General features: G+C 37.2%; 1 protein-coding gene across 1 annotated transcript in view; it reads right to left on the bottom strand.

The window, feature by feature from the left end:
• axo (axotactin) overlaps positions 1-17500 on the bottom strand; it is a gene marked incomplete at its 3' end in the record, with an annotated part of 81642 nt that overhangs the window by 17986 nt on the left and 46156 nt on the right. Inside the window, 11 exon segments of the mRNA XM_076175635.1 lie at positions 1624-1793; positions 3165-3285; positions 6742-6851; positions 10828-10963; positions 11361-11456; positions 11671-11835; positions 12071-12219; positions 12818-12991; positions 13927-14092; positions 14227-14373; positions 14573-14679. Of these exon segments, the coding sequence (XP_076031750.1) occupies positions 1624-1793; positions 3165-3285; positions 6742-6851; positions 10828-10963; positions 11361-11456; positions 11671-11835; positions 12071-12219; positions 12818-12991; positions 13927-14092; positions 14227-14373; positions 14573-14679 (1541 nt within the window).

The raw sequence follows: 17500 nt of genomic DNA on the forward strand, positions 1-17500 counted from the left end.
GTCTGGCGGAACGTCGGAGAGTGACTTGGGTGTCGGTGTGAATGGAAGGTGTGTTGTTGTGGTTGAGAGTGCTACTAGTCCTAGGGAGGGGCTTCATGCTGGGGAGTAATGTAGGGGCTTCCACTTGTTTGTTAATAGTTGGTTGTATGTCTCGTATAATAAGTGTTTCCAGGAAGAAAAGTCTAGACTTTTCTGATTCCTTAGCGAGAATGACGGTGTTGTCTTCTAGAAGTTTTCTTGTGATTTGTGTGTTGTGTTTCTCTAGTAGGTGTAGTTTGGGGCCTCCACTAGACAAGTGGGAAGACATTCTTCTCGACAATGTCGTTCTCGTTTGGCCAACGTAGCAATCGAGAGGCGTACAGTCCTCTAGGGGGCAGGAAAATTTGTACACTACGTTGGTGCAAGCGGGACCTTCGGGGCGAGGAGAAGTGTTGTTTCTAATTAAAAGTGTAGCTGTTTTTTGGTTGCGGTAATAAATAGAGAGACGAACCTTGTCATTCTCGCTTTTGGGTCGTATGTTTCGATGAATAATTCTATTCAGAACCTTCGCATCTTCCTTGTAAGCTGTGGACATTTGAGCACGGTAGAACAAGGTAAAAATCTCACCTTCGGCTGCTACTGGGGTGGGAGGCCCATGGTACCATTTGTTGATGACACTTTTTAAGACACGCTGGCAGTCTTGATTAGAATGTCCATTATTTACTAGAACTTGAGTGGCCCTGTTTATTTCTGCTTGAGTGGAGGTCCAGCGTGAGCAGTGGGTGAGTGCCCTCCTAAAGAAGGCACTAATGGTGCTATCTTTGTAACGTTGGGGGCACTCACTGTTCCCATTAAGACAGAGACCAGGGTTGGTGGGCTTAACATAAACGGAAGTGGAGAAGTTGTCACCCTCTTGTTGAAGCAATACATCAAGAGAGTCACTCCGTAACCTACTTGAAGAAACATCAGGATTAAAATTCACAACTGAAGAAGACGTTAATGGCTCTCTTCCATTCCTTGATGTATTGCTTCAACAAAAGGGTGACAACTTCTCCACTTCCGTTTATGTTAAGCCCACCAACCCTGGTCTCTGTCTTAATGGGAACAGAGGACACTTGGCCCTCAACGGACATTTACCCCACAGTAACAAAATCTCCCCGTCATCTCACACATGTTTGTGACTTCTCCTCGTGTCTTACGTCGTGACTTCTCCCCGTGTCTTACGTTGTGACCTCTCCCAGAGCTTTCTTTCTATGCTTATTATGTCCTGTACTCTATGTCTCTATTACATTGAAAATGCTAACTGCGTTTAGCGAAACGTCTGTACACTCTTTCTCAACTAAAGTTCCTAATGTCTACTGGAAATCTATTATTCCGTCTGTCCTGTGAAAACCAGAAATCCACGTTCAGAAGACTTGAAAGTCTACTTAAGAAGCTTTGTAGCGCCGAATGCGCAGTTGTTTTTAACAAAACACACATATATATATATATATATATATATATATGGTTTTACTTTAGTTAGATTTTGTTTAAAAATCAAGTTCCTAACAGAACTAAACTATTGATAAATATATTAGATACTTAACAAGGAAATATATATTTGTGTAGTTCCTGTATACTATGTGTCAAGCTCGGGAGACTCACATATTCTACATCGAGGTTGTGTTCAACAACTGTGGTCGTCTCTTCTTCACCGAACTCGCAGAAGACCCAGGCCGGAGGGAAGGGCCCGTTGCCGTCCAGGTCGATCCTGTAAACGCCCGATGTCGTGTAGCCGATGTTCCTGTACTCCTCGCAGGATCGCTTGTGAATGGCTAACGGAGAGAGAGAAAGATACAATGGAGCTCTTGTTGTTGTTGTTGTTGTTGTTGCTACTGCTGTTGTTGTTTCTTAGTCCACGGTGTCAGTGAGACACCGAAGTTGTAGTTATTTGTTGTAGTTATGTTTGTGTGCTGCCGGTGCTGAACAGTCTGTAAGTATGTGCATGACTATGTGTGGGGCAGGATAGCAGAGTGGACATGTGTCAGTAAAAGGGGGGTGGTTAATAGGCAGCAAGACTGAGATGCTGGGGCTTGTTAAGAGTGATTAATATGTTTACTGATTTTTCGCTGACCGAGATACATTTTTCTGTTGTTGTTGTTGATGTTGTTGATGATGATATTGTTGATATTGATGATATTGTTGTTGGTGGTTTTGAGGTTGTTGTTGTTATTGTTGTTGTTGTTGTTTTTGTTCTTCTTTCTATTCCATTTCTCTTATTACTCTTTTTTGTTCTCATCTTCTATTTCTCCTCCGTCTTCTACCCCACTCAAACATTTCAAATCTGCAGTGCAATGAATATATCTTGTGACAAATGTCACTAATTATTTTCTATCTCACTAAAGTGCTGATCCCACAATGAACGATGTCTCACTGTATCACAATCCCATCTACACTGAGGCCTGGCACTCTTCTAAATAAAAAATTCTGGTATTTGCTCCAGTAGGACAGCGTGGTAACTCATGAACAGGTGAGTTCGAGTCCTGGGACCCGCTGCGGGCTATGTCGCACTGGTTACCGACAGCCCTGGCTAGGTGGGGAAGAGACCCAACGCCGACCTAAACAAAACAACGGTTTGCCGCAAATGACAGGGTTTTGTCCTACCATTGGTTTCTCACTTTTAACTGCGTGTGAATGGGATATTGAGTTTTTTTATTTGTTTCAATAAAATCTACGCAATGCATCACGGTATTAGAGTTTACAAGTAATGATCATTCATTACCTGAACTTCATTATATAAAATAGTTCCATATCTTCTTATCTTAAGAGAAATGTCTAAACGTAAATTATCATTTAGGGTGTATCATTCATATGGCCATTTAGGTTTAATTCTTCCCCTTATTTTTAATTTCATTTGTTTATTTGTTTATGCATTTATTTCTTTACTTTTCCCTCCTTTATCCCTCTTAACTCTTCCTTTTAACCTCCTTTTGCCAACCTTTGAAGAAGAAAAAGGTAAAGAACCTCTTTCTTCTTTCTTTCTCCATCTTACCTCCTCCTCCTATCCTCCTTCCCTCTAGCATCTCACCCTTCATCATCATCCTTTCCCTCCTCACCAGCATCCCCCGTAAAATGGATAAATGAGTAACTCAACAATATAGTAATAAACCGTCATCCTCGGCATCCGTTCTTCCTCATTTACTCACAGAAGTGACAGCGTTTGCCCACGTAGCCCGTGTCACCACAGGAACAGATAACATCACCACCAGACACATGGCACTCGGCGCCGTGTTCGCATGACGAGGGACGAGAGCAGGGTCCCAAAACCTGCAGAAGGAGCAGACAAAATGACGGTAAAAAGTGTGATACGAATTCGCAAAAACCAGGATATAAGACAGTGATCCATAACGTCAAGTTAATGGAAATACTACCCGATATATTATTTTTCTTAAAATCACTTCCGTACTAAGGATGATGTATGAAGAGAAGTGATGACAATCATTGATAATTGGGTATGAGCACATATGCTTTTAAAAGTATTATCAATCTCATTACACAAACAATTACACAAAAAAAAAAAAGCTGACAAGGAAATACGATGGTGACGTATACTATTGACTGTACTGTTTATAAGTACAAATGGTTCTTTCTATAGGTAATCTTGAATACCCGGAAAAAATCATCCGAAATTTAAGAAATTCCAGATAGTTGAATTATATCTTATTGTTATCATATATCTATTCAAGAAACTGATTTCCATCTTGAATATTAGAGATTTCCAAATTCTAAAGACAGTATGAACCGATATGATGATGATGGTAAATCAAAAGTTGACAGTAATCCCTTTGTTATAATATTGAGCAGAATGATAGATTTAATAAGTGGTACCTATAATGAAGGAGTCTTTATTATCGTACTAAATTATGGTAGCGGTTATTAGATTACAAGTCTTATAGAATTAATTGTTGTATTTTTTTGTTTTCATTGAATACATGAGTGTAAATATCATCACAGCTTGCAGCACGTTTGTTTGTCAGTATCACAACTGAATCAATCGATAGTGCTTAAGAAATGATGTGCATTAACGTAATGGTCAGTTTTCTAGTCCTTTACATCATTGAGCCGTATTCATAAAAATGAAGGATATCCTTGCAAGCATAAGGTAGAAGTATAAGGTAATGCTCTCAAGCAAAAGGTAGAAGTATAAGCATATCCTTCTTTCCATATTCATAATGATTACCTTATACTTGGGAGGATATCCTCCAAGCAGAAGTAAAAGAATGACTCGTGTTTCGGGAGCGCCGGGTTACATAGTAACATGTTTGAACGTGTCATAACTTGTAAGATTTCTGATGTGATGTCCCCGTTTCCCGTACACGAGTTTACTATTGCGTTTGAGTTGGCCAAAGCATCGCTCAATTATTACTCTTTCTTTTTTGAAAAGCTTGTTATATTTTACCTCAGCAGGAGATGTAGGATTCCGAAATGGAGTCATGAGACATGGCTCTATCCCATACCCGTCATCACCAAGTAGCACAACATTACGTTTAGTTCTTATTGTAAACACACTTGTGAATTTCTCCATATCCTCGAGTCGTGCACGGATCCAGGCCAACTAACATCAACACTAGTGAACATTTCTTTGGCATCACAAGTGGCTTGAACATTCAGGGTAGACCGACCTTTTCGATGGAGAGACGGTATCAGACAAGCCATAGAGTCAAGAGGAAGAACTATGGAAGAGGTGGAGAGTGTGCAGCTGTATGCTGATAGGGACTTGTGGAGGGACTTCGTGAGGCACCATCGCTGACAGGGCATCGCCCTACCTGGTGTATGGTGAGAAAGGTGAGAAAGTACTTATCTCCATGGAGTTTTGGTTTCGGTATCCCTATGTGAGTACAATCGATGACACCAATAGCTGTTTTGCCTCTACTAATTCGCTGTTGGTAGTTGGAAACTTTATCCATTCATTCGCATGAGCAATTATGCTATCAACTACTGCATTCACAGTCCGTGATACCGTAGCTTGGCGAACACCAAGTTCTTGACCGATACCTTTTTGATAGCCAGGATCACTGAGATAACGCAAACATATCTTCATTCTATGGACAGATGACAAGGCGCCTCCCCGAGTTTCTTCATTGGTGCCTAAAAATCTGTCCGCAAGCCACTGTACATTTTGTTCTTCAAAACGGAATAACATCTTAAAATCACGATCAGGTGTAGGTAAACGGGGCATGTAATGTTTAACATGCCTCACATCCACAAACTCTGTCATCGTGCTGAGATTTGGACAAAACAACCTTTCACTTCTAACTGTAGTCTGCTACTGACCAGACTCAGCCTTCTTGAAGCATATGCTCTTTATTTGAAGTAAAGGGTCTCGTTTATGTATAACCATTTACTTTTATGCGATTATAAGGTTATGCTTTTGCTCGACAAGTAAAAGGTTTTGCTTGAATTTTTTATGAATACAAGTAGAAGGATTTCCTTCATATTTTGCAAGTATAAGCATATCCTTTTCTTTATGAATACGGCCCATTATCTATGTCGTGGTCGTGCTCATGATTGTGTTGGTGATTGTGGTTGTGGTAGTAGTTATGGTTGTGATTATGGTTGTAATTGTAGTCGTGGTTGTATTTTGTAGTTGTAGTTGTAGTTGTAGTTGTAGTTGTAGTTGTAGTTGTAGTTGTAGTTGTAGTTGTAGTTGTAGTTGTAGTTGTAGTTGTAGTTGCAGTTGTGGTTGTAGTTGTGGTTGTGGTTGTAGTTGTGGTCGTGATTGTGGTTTTGATTATGGTTGTGTTTGTGCTTGTGGCTGTGGCTATGGATGGGGTTGTGGTTGTTGCTGTGGTTGTGGTTATGGTTGTGGTTGTGGTCGCGGTTGTGGTTTTGGTTGCAGTTGTGGTTGCAGTTGTAGTTGTGGTTGTTGTGATTGTGGTTGTGGTTGTATTTGTGGTTGTGTTTGTGGCTGTAGTTGACGGTCATGGTAATGATTGTGTCGTCGTATATCCGTCCACCACCATCAGAAAGTGGGGTACCATTTGTCGCAATTATTCGCCACATGCTCCGTAATGCGCTGGACATTTCGCGCGAATCACAAGTTCCCTGAAACGATGCAACGGGACGCAAGCCCAGCACCAGGAAGTTGCGCCGGCTCAGCAACACCCCTTTTCCCTCTCTTTACAACCTGATTTCGCTTCAATACATTCTGAGAACGGAACTGATATCAGCAAGATGCCATCCATCTATACTATAATACTCGCCCAGAAGACATGAGGTCTTGGTCATGAGATCGTGAAGTGCTCTGACTGACCACCTACATTACCCAACCACATCCACCAACAGGAAGTGGGTTACCAAACAGCCTCCCTGTTATACACCCATAAGGACGTCCTGCTGTCCAATAAAAGTATCATCTCTTCCACGGAGAGTCTAAATACCCCTCTTCTCCCTGGATCTCCATTTCAACATCTCTACGTTGTCTAATTTATTTAATGAATTTACTATCTACAGATAACTATAAGAAACCTCCTAGTCTTTAATTAGCCTCCACGGTTACAGCGTAATCTTGGGAGTGGTCGCGGCCACTGTAGTGGTCGTAGTTATGGTTGGAGTTATAGTTGGAGTCGTGGTTGAAGTCAGAGTTGGAGCTGAAATCGAAGCTGGAGCTGGTTTTGGAATCGAAGTCAAAGACAGATTTGGAGTCGTCATTAACACGAACATTTCATGATCAGTAACTTGTTACTGTCTTCTTCGTCGTCTGGATACTGACATTCTACTAACCTGACAATTGTCGATCGTGACATCCTTAGAAGCGACGGAAGTTCCCACATATGTCCTCAGGTCGATTCTCTTTTTGCTGATGTCGACCAAACGCATACATCCGATAAATCCTGGTTAGATAAAATCAGAGGAATCTGGTCAACTCGTATTAATTATGTAGTGATAAAGCTAAATGATCATTGAATTGTAGAATGCATTATGAGGTATACATTTGATAAAATGAGTAATGTTACTATACTTCTATATCCATAAAAAAAAATGTACCATATTTGTTAGAGCAAACTGGCGATTTTCTAGAAAGAATTTTTAGTGGTATGGTGAGCATTGGAGGCAGGTTTTTAATATATATATATATATATATATATATATATATATATATATATATATATATATATACATATCTATGTTGACAAAAAGTGAGAAATATATAATTTTGTTCTGACAAGATAAATCATTCCTTGAACTAAAAGTAAACAGATAAAAAAAATCGCAATACACATGGCCCAAGCAGTTTCTTATTTTGCCTTCCTGTTCTACATTTTTCTTCTGTTATACTCCCATTAACGTTAACCAGAATTACTAACCTCGATTGAAATATATATATATGTACATATATATATATATATATATATATATATATATATATATATATGGATATATGTGAATATATATTTGTATATATATATATATATATATATATATATATATATATATATATATATATATATATGCAAAGTAACCACTTAAAAATGTAAACAAGCTGAGCAGAGCGTTTTCGTATATTACATCTTCAGTTTATATTACACTGGAGTGTAATATACGAAAGCGCTCTATTTCGTTTGTTTATTTTCTTAAGTGGTTACCTTGCATTTATAAAACACACGTTCCTAGTGTTTTATTGCATATATTATATATATATATATATATATATATGTATGTATGTATATTTGTACATATGTGCTAATATGAACACGGGTATGTGTGTTCACTTATGCAAAGTAGACCACTTGGAAAAAAGAAACTAACGAAGCTGAGCGCTTTCGTATATTACATCTTCAGTGCAACAAGTACATAGTGATAGGAATACATAGAAAATATATACATGATACAAAGGAACAAGGACAGTTTGAATAAGCGTAGCGACCAATTACCCCCTGGAGAGCGGAAGGTCATTGTCAATTATCTTAAGATGGTGGGGCGACATCAGGTCACAGTCGCCAGGGTCACTGTTTCTACTAATGATATAGGGCGACATTAGGTCAATTCGTTGGGTTACATTTTACCTGATATCATCTTACTAATTTCTTGACAAATGAAATTATCAAGTTTGTACAAGCCTTTATGTAGGTTATGTAATCAAAATACCAACCTACAGAAAGGCGTGTACAAACTTGATAATTTCACGGAGTAAGTGGTAGCCTATTAAGTTGGACTAGAAATTGGCTGAATGCTCGAAAACAGAGAATTGTTTTAAATGGAAAAACTTCTATATGGAGAAATGTTACGAATGGAGTTCCTCAGGGTTCCGTTCTTGAGCCACTTCTATTCATAGTATATATATAAATTATATATACCATGGACTAAAATCTATTGTCTCCAAATTTGCTGATGATACAAAGCTGTGCGGACTGGCAAACGATCACTTAAATTAATTATTCAAAAAGATTTATACAAACTACAGCAATGGTCTGAAAAGTGACTAATGAAATTTAACACAAGTAAATGCAAGGTAATGCACATAGTTAAAAATAACAGTAAGTACGATTACAAGTTATTTGGAAATTCGTTAACAAAAGTAGATAGTGAAAAGGATCTCGGCGTAATTGTCAGTAACGATCTAAAATCATCAAAGTAGTGTATTTCAGCCTCTGAGAAAGCAAACAATATACTAAGACTGATCGCGCGATCTTTTGACTTCAAAAGTTCATCTCTTATTAACAAGCTATATAAATCGTTAGTTCGTCCACATTTGGAATATGCTGTTTCCGTATGGTCACCGAATCTCATTAAAGACATTGTCAGATTGGAAAAAGTACAACGGCGAGCCACAAAACTGATTCCAAATATCAAAAACAAAAAATACGAAAATCGACTAAAACATATGAATCTGTTTTCCCTAAAAAAGCATAGATTCAGAGGTGACTTGATACAGGTCTTTAAGATTCTAAAGGGAATTGACAACATCAAAAGTGACAATATTTTCACACTGAATGAGAATCCGACAAGAAATAATGATCTCGAACAATGAGGAAATAGATTTGATTTAGAAACAACTTGGCCAACCGTGTAGTTAATGGATGGAATAAACTTCTTGTAGAGAAAGTGCAATGTAGTTCAGTTTGATGCTTTAAGATTTGTTTAAATAAACACCTAAGCAAGATGCTGTAATGACTGCCATTTATTCTATATTATTTGTTTGTTATTATTTGTTTGTTTATTATCATATGCTTAATTTTCATTTATTATTAATCTATCAATTTATTACTATTTACTATTCACCTGTTTGTTTATCATTTGACCATACCTATGCATTTATTCATTTTATTTATTATTTAATCTGGCAATGGAAAAAATAATCAGAGGTGGTATGAATGCGAGAGACGAAGGAATAAAATTGGAAGACATAAACATAAAACTATTAGTGTATACTGACGACGCTTACATCATGATAGAGAATCAAACAGAAATGGAAAACCTGACGGCGCTCTTTAAATAAGCTGCAGAAAGTGTTGGACTTAAGATCAATGAGAGCGAGACAAAGATAATGAAGGTAGCAAGAGAGTCTAATTTGTCAGAAAGGGTACAGATTGCGAGGATGGACACAGAGAGTGTTAAAGATTTTGAATACTTAGGAGTAAAGGTGAACAGTGACGGAAGAATGAAACAGGAAGTGGAAGCCAGAATCGGAGCAGGGAATCGATATCACTACAGCCTAATAGAATTGTTTAAAAAAAATCAATATCAAGAACAACAAAACTGAGACTGTACAACCCAATAGTGAGACCAGTCATATTGTAAGGCTGCGAAACATGGGCCCTTACGAAAGCTATGGAGAAGAAGTTTGAAGTTGTTGAAAATAAGATTTTAAGGAGAATATTAGGACCCGCGTATGACAACCAAAGGCAAGAATGGAGAATAAGACATAATTGGGAAATTCGAGAATAAACAAAACAACCCCATATTAGAGATTCAATAAGATTAAGAATATTGAAATGGGCAGGACAATTCACAAGGATGCAAGAAGATAGATGGCCAAAGAAAGTGCTCAATAGTGGAATGCGTGGAAGACGACCACTTGGACGACCTAGAAAAGGCTGGAGGCGATGCGTTGAAGAAGTGCAGATATGCAGAATAGAACCAAGAGAATGGAATGAGGTGGCACAGAACAGAGAGACATGGCGAGACGCTTCGAAAGCTGTTTTGGATCACCAAGTGGCCCGAAGACCAGCAGAGTAAGAGTATGAGTAAGTTGTTTATCATTATCATATTTTTTTTACCACATCCGACCTAGTTATAGACCAAAAGGTCTACTGTCGGCATGCCCCTCCTTTGTAATATATATATATATATATATATATATATATATATATATATAGATATATATATATGTATGTATGTATGCATATATATTTATATATATATATATATATATACCAGTATGTGTGTGTGCATATATATATATATATATATATATATCCGATAATTTTTATGACAGTTGCATGCAGGATTCGAACCCACTGCACTCGGCCATCCGTAGATTACCGTAACAGCGCCCTAGACCACTACACCACAGAAGCTATATATATATATATATATATATATATATATATATATATATATATACATATATATATACATTTCAAGAAATGAAATTTGAATTTGTTGCGTATGAAAACATTTAGGAAAGGTTGATCTGTTTAACTAATATTCTATTAATTTTGTGAAATCATTCTTAGGAAAAATGACATCCTACTTTAACACCCCTTCCTCAAAACTCACCTTTTTTGTGCAGTCTGTTTCTTTTCTTAAATATAATTGTATATTCATCCATACATAAATATAATTCTCATGAAAAAAATGACGTGCCTTTGGTAAGATCTAATTTCCCCACGCCTAAGTAGACCAGGTTTTCAAAGACGAACTCTCCTGCTACAGGCTGACGAACAGGTGATGCTCCATCAGCCTTCATGACCACCTCCTCTTCCATAAAATCGACCTCAACCTTACGAATAAAGGAAGTGGAGATGATTTTATCATATAGTCTGATCCCAGTTAATTCCACAAAAGAATGAAGCCATATACATTTATACTGTACGTAAATTCAATTGGTGTTTCGTTTGCTCATTCACCCCGTATGGGATACTTACTGCTTACGGCCAATAGTTTATGGACTTTATTGACACCCCTACGAATCAGCGTCGCACAGCATTCCCTTACATTAGAGGATCAATCTAAATTAAAAAAATGATACTGATCAATTTTAACTTCTTCTACCATCCCGTTCTGCTACTTTTCTTATCTCGTTTTACTATATGGCTCCACTTCTTAAGTGTAATATTGTCCATATATATAGACACATTGCTATTTCAGACAAAATACTACAATACTTATTCCCTCACAAAATGCCATTGGTTGACTTCAAGCTTTTTGCCTAGCTTCATGTTATACAAATTGTCGTGTACGTAGAAGTAAACGTACTCATCCAAATAACGAATCTGTGGGAAGAAAAATAATGTAAAAACTTGAGTAGATGAAAATTTAAATGACATCCACTAATTTCTATCTATTTGTCTATTTTTTGTCATCCAATCTTCCAATGAACTTGAGCCCAAAAATTGTCCAGTTACATACTGCCCAGATATATATTGAACCTTCAGTATCTCATTTCCATATGAATCTGGGATGATTAGACTTAAACTGAGAACTCACTTCCCACTCTGTCCTAACGCCATAGGCTTTGACGTATCCTGAAGCAAGGATACCCGTCGTCAGGTTAGACTTGAACGACAGAGCAAAACGGAAGTTGAGTGGCTCAATCAAAGGGAGAACCATAGAAGCATCCACAGTAGTGAAGGAAACGGGAACGCTTGAAATCTGAGCAGAAAAAATCAGAAAATAAATCAAAATATTATGGAAAGTATGATCGATTTTATAAAAACCTCTGTTGCAGAAGGGAAAGATTATACTGGAAATAGAAATATTACTAAGGACAAAAACGATATTTATCTGAAACTTGAGTTATAATTCCAAATTCTTATTGAGTACAATAGCACCCTAGTTAGAACCACAGAGCCCATATAGAGTCCTGTAAGCTGAGATACTCTCTTACAATTTCTTTTTCAAAAGAGAAAGGCGGCGAGAGTTCAGCCCCGATGTAGCGAGTCGAGGATCCACTTTCGAACATTTCGTCTAAGATATTCACATCATTGATGAAGACTGACTGAAGGGTTCCCACGAAGCCTTTGTGGGACCGAAGGCCTGTGACAGAGTGTATGAATTAGTCAATAGAAGTGTGTATAAGAGAAGAAAGATGAAGCTGTAGGATGTGCAATCGCGCCCATCCTCTCCAGATAGGTAATAATTTAGTAGTTAGATATTTTTAACGAATTTGTGGCAACTGTCTAACAATTCTAAATAAAACTACAATTGGCTAGCAAACTAACTACTAATTGCCCAATATTTTTCAGCATAATGACTAACATTTATCAAAAAAAGAAGCTTATAAATGTTCATTTCCTACAGCAATGATTCTCAATCAAATAAATTTATCACCACACAAAAAACTACATGGCAGGGGTGAATATATCATACCTAAAAATTTAATGTTGATTCTGTAATACATTATACTTAGTGAGGTACATATTATACACATGACTGGAATTTTTCATCAAAATTTATATACGTAGAACCTTGGCATTAAATGATTTTATTTTTGTCTTGTTTTTATACGTTTTTATTTGGCTATATATTTTTTGTATGGAAGTGTCGTAAGGGTAAATGAGCGAATACATAAAACCGACGAGGGAAATGAGAGGTGAAGGGTTGAGAATCATTCCTCTGTATATTTCTCTCGTACCAGGAACATGGCAAGCCGCCATGCACTCGCGATCGTTGTAGAAGCTATTGTCGTTCCCACCGCATCCAGTGTATAAGAATTCGCCACACCCGCCCTGGGAAGGGTCGTAGTAGGACCGGGGAAGATTGTCTCGGCACTTCGAATCGTTTCCGACATACGCCGGAAGGTTACACGCTGGAAACCAGTAACGTCATAAGGCTAACAGTTCTTTATAATAAATCAAACCATCAATGCCTTTTATTTCAATTCATTATTTTTCTTGTATCTTTAAGATCCCCTTTTCATAATAGAATGCCTCATATATATATATATATATATATATATATATATATATATATAAATAAATATATATATATAAATAAATATATATATATATATATATATATATATATATATATATATATATATATATATATATATATATATATATATATATATATATGCTGGTACATTGTGACAAGTTGATGAAGGTGGAAAAAGAAGTCACGGGTCTAGTTCCGAGTTCCTGAGTTTATTCCTGACCGGTTTCGCTCTATGCTTCTTCAGAGGAATGAAGAAGCATAGATCGAAACCGGTCAGGAATAAACTCAGGAACTCGGAACTAGACCCGTGAGTTCTTTTTCCACCTTCATCAACATATATGTCTATATATATATATATATATATATATATATATATATATATATATATATATATATGTATATATATATATTTATATGTGTGTGAGTGTATGTGTGTGCGTGTGTGTGTGTGTGTGTGTGTGTGTGTGTGTGTGTGTGTGTGTGTGTGTGTGTGTGTGTGTGTGTGTGTGTGTGTGTGTGTGTGTACGTGTGTGTGTGGGTGGGTGTGGGTGTGGGTGTATGTGTATGTGTGTGTATGTGTATGTGTGTGTATGTGTGTGTATATATGTGTGTGTGTGTGTGTGTGTGTGTGTGTGTGTGTGTGTGTGTGTGTGTGTGTGTGTGTGTGTGTGTGTGTGTGTGTGTGTGTGTGTGTGTGTGTGTGTGTGTGTGTGTGTGTGTGTTATTATCAATGCCTCTTTTCCGTACACAATATATTTTTGTATACAAAAAGAAATTAAAAAAATAATGGGTAGTGCAATTTCATACCTTTGTTAATACCAGGAACCTCACCAACATATACATTCGGCTCCAGGTGGAAGTAATTGATATTTCCTGGAATGTCCAGAGTCACCTCATTCCTGGAATCTTTGAAGACCTCCACCTTATTGTGATAGTGAATGAGGACTAAAGAATTGAGATTCCCATCGGTCACCTGTTGAAGAAATTGAGGATTTTTTTTTAGATGACAGGAATTCCAGTTACAAAAGTATTATCTGTCTATTATCAAAGATTGAGTTTATAGCAACCATAAAGAAAATTTTGGGAATTAATTCATGTGAGCATTACGTCATCAGTGATTTCGTAGTGGACTGGTCCCCCACCAAGGTCCAGTTCGATGTAAATATTTCCGGTCTTTGTGATGGAAACTGCAATGTATTGCCTCTCGGGAGACTCAGACGATGCATAAAACAGGATTGCATCAGGAATTCTGGTCTGATAAAGATATAAAACGAAAACTTGAGTTACTCCCATGTAAATATTGAAAAACCACATAGACATCCCTCACTCCCACTTATATATCTTTTCCACACGTGGAAACAAAAATCTAGCTAAAAATAAAGTCAACAAGTACTAACAAGAGCAGAGTATTAGAATTCAGGCACTTTACGGCCACGTTAGAAATACCACATACATAAAACTCGATGACGATTCGATTGCTGAAACTCTGGACGCGATTTCTCCACTCATAAAGGCGATATTCTACGTATCCAGTTCCTCGTAAATGCAGCATCGGCACTCCTAAGAAGTCAAAATAGAAAAAAAAATTATAAAGTACCTTATGGTTAGATCCAGTTTGTTGTGTCTGAATACTAATCTACTAACTACACTTCTCCCTATACTTAAACAGAGATGTAGTATATCATTAGCCGGAAAAGAAATTGAGTATATCAATATTCTCATGTGCATATATCAAGTTCACGGCTCATCTGCCTATCTGTCTCTCTGTATATATGTATGCATGTATAGGTTTATGTATGTGTGTATACATATGCAGTATGTATGCATATATGTACACATTAAACCTGACGGCGAGAAACGCATTATTAAGCTCTTGATGGAATTCTCGATGTTCTCCAAAATTCATTGGAGAAAAAAAAGTACTATTTGTGGAATATATTTGAGACTTTTCTATCATCACGTATTAAATTGCTTAATAATTTCTAATTTACATGAATACATATACAAGTGGAATAGTATCTATGAAAGGTCACAGTGATACAAATCGTACAGAAATGTTAGCTAAGGATGGTAGAGGTCACATTTTAAGGGTATTGTTATGGCGCGTATATAGTTTGATTTTGAAAGCTCTAATCTGAAAATTATATGAGACAGCGTTACACATTTGTCTATGCCATACTAATGTAAGAAGAGAGAATCGTGCAGTCTTCTTTTTGGGTATTGTGAATTGTAGATGAAATGGCTTCTTTGAAACGTAATGGGTCTAGGAGAGATGTTACTACATAATAATAAGTGAGGTGTCATTTTAATCTAATAATATATAATAAACTGAATATTTTTTCGTCTACTGTGTATATGCTCATATGTATTATTCCATTCATGATTCACCTGTCAAGGTTATATGTTGATGACATGTGAGATTTATAAAGTAGCGGATCACTTCATTATGGTCGGAGTCGGATTGTGCTCTGTTGTGATTCTGGTACCATTGACCCAGTAATGTTCTAAATGTGAGATCACTTTCTTATTAGAATAACCGTTGTTTACGAGTACTTGAGTAATTCTCTCGTTCTTTACTTATAACAGTCCAGGTCGAAGAGTGGTTTAAGGCCCTGTTGACATAGACTTCTATGGTGGACTCCTAGTATTTCTGGTATTACCATTCATATAGAACCTAATGTCACATTATTTTACATAAATCTCTCCTTAAGGCATAATGAAAATGAACTTATGACAAGAAGACAAAAAGAAAGAGACCTAATTTATCATATTTTACCACAATAAGGATATTCTAAATATCATTACAAAATAACACCTATCCAAAACCCACAACGCTTCAAAGAAGTCATGTCGTATACTAGCTGCAATGGCCAAAAGAGAATTGACTGTTGCAAGAAATGCCTGTAGATTTTCAATTATTCATTCTACACTAACGTGCACACGCGCATGTATTAGCTACACGACGTCAGATCTGGTGGTATGAGCAAGCATTCAACGGGGCACCTATTATGTGATGTGACCCGCGGTCAGTTTGGCTTGACCTCAGAAATCAACCGTCAAACCACCCGCATCCCGACCGGCGGCGATATAAGTTATTATAATTCATTACTTCTTGTATATAGAAATTTATGTAGAGGTGAAATAAATGTTGAGTGTCCATACTCAGTTCCATAATGTATATAACTGTAAATAAATAGACAGAAAATGTTTGAATTATAATGTCTAAAATATTGTTGGCAACCGCCATCTTTTTCTCCGTTCCTCCTTGGATGGAAAACACCAGTCACGAAGGCGAGGCAATAAGACCAAAAGCTACAAATAGTTTATCTCTACATCATTGAAGAACAACCAAGAATGCCTCTGTCTTTTGATATTGGTATGACAGTGACAAAATAGACACATCGTCTGACATGTCTTTAACAAAATAGAACCCCTAAACTAACCTACATACCTACCACAACTCTCCACAAATTCGCTAGAAGATGGTACATCTGTTGCTGTTGTATTTGTCGTTCCCTAGACTGTCTGACCGAGAAGACCCGTCTCCCTGGGGAACGGTATGGCTGGATCGGGGTTTTCCCACAAATCCCTTATAGAATGTATTTTGTGTTGTTGGCGTTCGCTATCGAATACAATGTAGTCTTCCATAATGTGTTGTATAGTATGGCTTGAAGTGTTGCACTCTAGACACTTATCTGTGATGTGGTCATCCAGCCTCATTTGGTAAATTAGAAGGGCTGGATGTGGTCGGCCAGGTGGAGGGATTCAGAGGGATGGTTATGAGGGGGTCTGGCATGCATCAATGTGTTGTCTTTCAATTTTTGGATATGCTTCTGAAGGCTGGTGGTTGTGGAGGAAGAAAAGAAAGTATTTGTGTGTAATATATGTATTTGGGTGTTTTTTAGATGTTTCTTTGCGTATATGGGTGTTCTGACATGTAGTGTATTGGGTTTTCTATGTTCGTGGAGGCTGTGCATCTCATGTCAAGGTGATCGTTGACTTTCAGAACTTTTATTTCATGGTGTAAATATTCTATAAGGGTTCTATTTGTGTAAGTATCAAAACTGTTGTTGATTCGCACCCCGGCACTAAAGATTAAGGTCTCGAAACGTGTAATGCACTCACATATCAGCACCAATTTTCTAGGTTCCTGATAACCTTTCAAGATCTCCTTTACTCCCTACCTAATTTTCAATAAAATATATCAAAAACAGCTAGAACGCAAGATAATGGGTTACTAGCTGTTAAATGTAATAAGAATTGCATTGGGGAAAACCTCCATCCTATATACATGGATGTATATGGACACACACACACACACACACACACATATATATATATTCATTTATTTATATAAAGCTACACATACATATGATCAACT

This window comes from Oratosquilla oratoria, chromosome 37 (genome assembly GCF_046742065.1).
Source record: "Oratosquilla oratoria isolate Oo_2021 chromosome 37, ASM4674206v1, whole genome shotgun sequence".
Classification (NCBI taxonomy): Eukaryota; Metazoa; Arthropoda; class Malacostraca; order Stomatopoda; family Squillidae; genus Oratosquilla; species Oratosquilla oratoria.